Source organism: Dipodomys merriami, unplaced genomic scaffold, assembly GCF_024711535.1.
Source record: "Dipodomys merriami isolate MVZ:Mamm:240054 unplaced genomic scaffold, mDipMer1.0.p SCAF_51, whole genome shotgun sequence".
Lineage (NCBI taxonomy): Eukaryota > Metazoa > Chordata > Mammalia > Rodentia > Heteromyidae > Dipodomys > Dipodomys merriami.
Window position 1 is genome coordinate 9919001 of NW_027206080.1, and position 6000 is coordinate 9925000.

General features: G+C 42.1%; 1 protein-coding gene across 1 annotated transcript in view; it reads right to left on the reverse strand.

Moving 5' to 3' along the window:
• The window catches only part of Myo3a (myosin IIIA), a 156592-nt gene that overhangs the window by 26600 nt on the left and 123992 nt on the right, over nucleotides 1-6000 (reverse strand). The window contains exons 28-29 of the mRNA XM_069998310.1: nucleotides 3552-4452; nucleotides 2271-2415 (exon numbers count right to left, since the gene is read on the reverse strand). Coding sequence (XP_069854411.1) covers nucleotides 2271-2415; nucleotides 3552-4452 — 1046 coding nt within the window. The remainder of the gene's footprint in view (nucleotides 1-2270; nucleotides 2416-3551; nucleotides 4453-6000) is intronic.

Genomic DNA, 6000 nt, shown 5'->3' on the forward strand with positions numbered 1-6000 from the left:
CTTATGTGGTGCTGAGAAATCGATCCCAGGGCCTCATGCATGCAAAGCATGCGCTCTACCACTGAGCCACCTTCCCAGCCCCTGCCTTTAGTATTTTTACTCAAGGCTGGCAGTCCATCACCTGAGCCAAATCTCCCCTTCTGTTTTTTTTTTTTTTCTGTTGGTTGTGGTGCTTGAACTCTGGGCCTGGCCGTTGTCCCTCAAATCTTCAGCTCAAGGCTAGCGCTCTACTACTTGAGCCACAGCGCCACTTCCGGCTTTTTTCTTTTTGCTTATGTGGTGCTGAGGAATTGAACCCAGGGCCTCATGCATGCAAGGCAAGCACTCTACCACTGAGCCACCTTCCCAGCCCTGTTTTTTTTTTTTTTTGTTAATTGGAGATAAGAGTCTCATGGACTTCCTTGCCTGGGCTGGCTTGGAACTGCAGTCCTCGGATCTCAGCCTCTGAGTAGTTAGGGTTGCAGGTGTGAGTGACTGGCACCCAGTGATTTCTGCTCTTTCATACAAAAAAATACAAATTGGAGCATAAATAATTTGACCTTCTAGTATAATTCTGCTGCTTTTCAGTTGTATCCAGAGAACTTAAAAAATGGTAGTCAGGTAGCACACTTCCACCTCCTCCACTTCCTTCCTAGGATATTGCCTCCAACTTCCACCTTGCTTTCTCCTGTGAGGATTAGGGCAATCAGCTGGCAGAGGAGTCCTGTATGTCCCTCCCACAGGCACCTCCCTACTCCACACTCCCCAGAGCAGCCACATCACCAGCCATGAGCTCTGCGGCCCCTGTCTCCCAACTGCCTTAGCCCTGCCTTCAGGGCTAAGATAGGTGCTGGGAGCTGCCAACCTAATAGGACTTTGGGCTCTGACTCGGTAGACTTGACTAGAACCAGAGAAAAGGAGAGGAGCCAGGGACTTTCTGGACTACCCAACAGTTCCCTCTTTAATCTACCCCTTCTTTTTTAAATTTTATTGTAAAGATGCCATACAGAGGGGTTGCAGTTACATGAGTAAGGTAATGAGTACATTTTTTGTTGAGCATTGTTACCCCCTCCTTTGTTTTCCTCCTACTATCTCTTCCCTCTCCCTCCTCCCCCCCCAAACTACCCCTTCTTATACACACACACACACACACACACTGCACCATAGTTTTTGAATAATTTAGTAGGATAACTGATCACACACACACACACACACACACACACACACACACACACACACACACACACACGAAGGTATTTTCCTGCTTTCTCAAGTCAATCAGTCCAACCACCAAGCTCATTTTAGGATTTTCTTGCCTCAAGATATTTTGAGCAAGAAGAAATCAGAAGCTGCAGGAGGTCAGCCACGCTTCCTATTCTTGCTATAAGCCACACATAACAGAAATGGCTGCAGTTATCCCAGAATGAGAGCAGAGGGCCTCCAAGAAATGGGGAAAAAGAAAAACCTGATTCTCCCAGAAGAATCACACAGAGGTGAGCTGGGCCTCGTGTGCCAGCACTCTCCATAGCAGCCTGTGGGAGGTGATAAGGCTGTGGAGAGGAGGCTACCTGGAGCATGTGGAGACAAGGTAAGACCTCTGGGCTGTCTTCAGGATATAGAAGCAGCAGACTCTCCCAAGGTGAAGGTGTGAAGGAGTTGTGGAAGCCTTCTGGGGATGATGAGTGTTCAGTAGTAATATTGTAGGGTAAATGACTAGGGCCTATAGGTTCTATCTGATCCTTCAGTGGAATATATGACCTCAGGGTCTTTGCATAGCCCTGGAGACTTGGGAACTTACTAAGACTGAATTCCTCACCAGTTTCAATGGGGATAGATTGTGACTGAGGCTGATAAGACAATTTAATCAGGTTATTTCATGTGTACCTGGGGCTTGTAAATCTGAGATCTATACTTTGCAAACTCTATATTCAAGATTACAAATGTTGACCAAGAAATAGAAATATTTCACATTTTCTTTCTTTTGTTAAGCCTCCAGCATGGTCTCTAACCTACCCTTTCTTATTCTCTTCTGAAGTTCTAGTTAAAATGTGCAAAAGTGGGAGAGGTGAGGGGAAGAGGAAAAAACAGGTGAATAGTGTCAGAAAAGATAGGAGTAGGTTGAACATTCTGGAAAATTGTGCTTCTGCTTATAAGAAATAGAACAAAGATATCCCCCCTCCCCATTCCAAGATAGAACACACTCATCTCAAATCTGTCACAGAATACAGGTGGGGAACAAATATTGGGTATTTTCTTCCTATAGAGAAGCTTCTAGATCTACTGACTTTTACCTGAGAGGTCTTGTGGAGAAGAGACCAGTCTATTAATTGGTTTTTGGTGATAGACACCCAGATAAAGTGGCTTCAGTTGCTGCGATAAAATCATTTCATTCAAATTTTTCTGCAGAATGAAATACTCTTCAGATAACTTTGATATCTAAAAAGAAGGTCATGTGTCAGATTAAAGCAGGAAAAAGAAGTCCCAAGACTCTAAGTGTAACCCAAGGGTTTGATCTATTCTTTAACAAAATTCTTTAGGACTCTCATGTTTTGTTCAGAACTCATCATGATTCTTTTCCCCAAGGTCTGATAAAAACCATCATTTGACATAACCTTTCTCTTTGTCATTAAAAACTACCAAACCCATCCTGCTCCATACAGCATTCCATTCCTGGGGCTCCTGTACTTACATTCTACTGTAGCTACCTTCAGGAGCCCTTCTGCTGCCTTTGACTATGATAAGTCTTCCTCTGTTCTTTCAAAGTCTTCTTAGCCTGACTTCAGTGCTACTGTGCTGAGTCTTCTCCCTGAATGCCCTCTCCACTTCTGTCTGGCCTGCATTGCAGCCCTGATCTGGCTCTTTTGCTACAAGGAGTGTGTCTCCACACCCACGGTCTTTCCTGCCAGCTCTCTGAGCATAGCTTGGTTTTGCTAGTTCTCCTCAGTGTCTCAGTTGCATAGATGGATTAGAACAGGTTGTGTGTTCTAATCCCTGATTTTCTTTTCTACTTTTTTTTGGAGTGAGCAACTTTAGCCACTGAGGAAAAGAAGAATTGACAGTATGAAAAACGCAATATTTCCACATTTGTCCTTTATGATACTCATTGTTCATGACTATATATCATCTTGAGACTTTTGTTTTCATTGAATATGCCTCTCCCTATAGCTACATACCTACTTTTCATATATTTTATTGCACTTTTTCAACTAAAGTTGGAGGCAGAGAGAAAGTGTAGGCTTTAGGGTAATTAGAAAACCTAATTTTTCAAAAAGCAGTAACAAAAGATTTCAGAGATATCAGAAACTTTGGCACCATCCAACAGCAACATTTTAGTAAGGCATATAACTAATTTTTAATATCCTTACTATGTGAGATTTAGAGCATATTTTATTCTATATTTCTCATAGTAAATTGGCATGAAAGTTCATGGCTGTTTGAATAGCACATTCCTTCAGACATATGTCTGGTAAACACAGATGAAACAGCACATCAGTTATTCATTAGCCATCTGTTAAGCTATTGGGTAGTTTCCAAAGATTTGTGCTAGTCCAGAGATTTGCTTATTTACATACCTGTTTGGAAAACGTTGCCAATTCATGCACTTCTTTCTCTGAAGTTGTTTTTGAGTCTCCATCCTTCTTCACCTTGATATTTTGGGTTTCTTCATGTATTGTGAGACAGGAATGCATGTTTTTGTGAATGTTTTTTGTTACTTCTGCTGGTGTTGCAATTATCTTTTCACTTTGAGAGGTGGGCAACATCCTGTCACCTCTCAGTTGCTGCCTTAGCTTGGAACCCTGGTATTGGTTCTGTATATACACCTCAGCTTTATCTTCTTCTTCTTGGGCCTGCATTCCGGATTCAACATGCCTTTCCTCCAGCATCCTGTGCTGCTGCTGATCTCTGGCCTGGCTGCACAGCAGTGCATTCTGGGTCACCACAGAAGTCTTCTCTTTTCCCTGGCTATCTGCATTGTGATAAACTGGACTTTGGCTAAGAGCAGGTTCCACAGCTTTTCTCAAAGAAGTCTCTCTCTCAGTGAAACAAAACCGTGGATAGCTTGGCCTTTCTGACACGCCTTTCCTTTCTGGATATAATGTTTTTGATTCCTTAAAATTCCTTTCTTCTGTGTACCTCTGATAGCAGCCCTGGATCCTCATGTCCTCCTTCTGTCCTTTCTTTATCTTACTGTTCTCTTCCAGGTCTTTGACATACTTCTCTTTGGGGCTGACTTCTGCCCAAGCATCCCTCATGAGATACAGTTCTTGAGTAGCTTCTTCCCCATACGAATTATTGATTTTCTTCTGACTTTGATATCCTTTCTCATTGCTCTTCACAGTATGGATGGCTGCCCTTTTGGTCTTGGAGGCAGAAGTCTTCACTCCAGCTAGATTCCCTTTATTATTTGCAGCTGGAATGATGAGTTCTTTACTAGACACTGCAGTTTCTGTTTGTTTCTTCATAAAAGATGTCCTGTGCAAAACATATTGTATCTGAATATAGGGCAACAACTAGACTAGAGTAGATTATGACTCTTGGCAAGAGCTTTATGCTGCTTAATGTTGGGAGCAAAGCAAAAGGGGAACAAAGAATGCTCTAAGGAAAAACGTATCAAGTTGTGTTCAGCAAGTGCTTGCCAACATGTTCTGTCTCCTACAACTTGGGGTGGCTAATCATCTCATGAGATTTCCAGTTCCAACTTAAGAGTGAGAAACTGGCTAACATGTGAGCAACCATATTTCCAGGTAAGAAGGCACCTTTTGGTGCCTTCAGAATTTCAAGATACTCTGAAAGTATATGTGAAAATTGCATAAACAATCTCAATGAAAGTTGCTGGTCAATAAGGGGTTGAGAGGAGGGGAAAGAGAAACAGGTTTTGTTGGAAGGGGGATATTATTAAGAGGGAATAAGGCTAATAAGGATGGAAATAGACTGTTGGCAAGTATGAAAAAAGAACAATGAAAGTTCTTGAAACTGTATTAGGAAGCAGGGAGGTAGGTAAGAGAGAGGGTAGTGTGGATTGATTAGAAAACATTGTATCTTTGCATGGAAATATCATGATAAAATCTAATCCACCCTGTGTAGCTAACATATGATAATAAAAGAAATAGAATACATCTATTTTTTCCAAGAAAACACCTAGCCTTGAGATGTTTGGGGAAATAAATCCTTTTGGTATCAGTAAGCAGGGTGTGCCACTAAGCTCATAGACTGTACTTCCATAAGTACTGAGTTTATTGATCATATGAAATACCTTGTAAAATTAAAATTAAAGCTATGTCCTTGACACAGTCCGTGACCATGAAATTTAATACCCTGGTCCAAATTTCACAGTTGCTAGTTTGCCAATATCCTTCCCCCAAGTGATCTCTCCTTAACTTGAAGATAAGGAGATGAGATTTGCTCTGTAACTTTTATTTTTATTTTTATTTTTCCAGATAAGAACAAAATCCTCAGGAGGGCAACACTACCAGGAAAAGGGTGTTCAGGTGGAGTGTAAAAAGCCACAATCGGGGCTAGGAATGTGCCTTAGTGGTAGAGTGCTTGCCTAGCATGCATGAAGCCCTGGGTTCGATTCCTCAGTACCACATACACAGAAAAAGCCAGAACTGGTGCTGTGGGTCAAGTGGTAGAGTGATAGCCTTGAGCAGAAGAAGATCAGGAACAGTGCCCAGGCCCTGAGTTCAAGCCCCAGGACTAGAAAATAAAAAGCTACAACCTGATATTCTAATGGTGTCTCTTCCTGTTACTTGATGGGAAGGGGAAGGAAGAGGGATTTTGCCTGATTATCCTGGCCCAGGAGCCACAGACGAGTGTTTTTTTTTTGGTTTGTTTGTTTTTGTTTTTACAATCTGTGAAGAAGGATTCTTCCTTGAATTAAATTTGGAAAAATCTGGACTGGGACCCCATTTTCTTTTTTTCCTTCCTTCCTTCCTTCCTTCCTTCCTTCCTTCCTTCCTTCCTTCCTTCCTTCCTTCCTTCCTTCCTTCCTTCCTTCCTCTCTCTCTCTTTCTTTCTCTT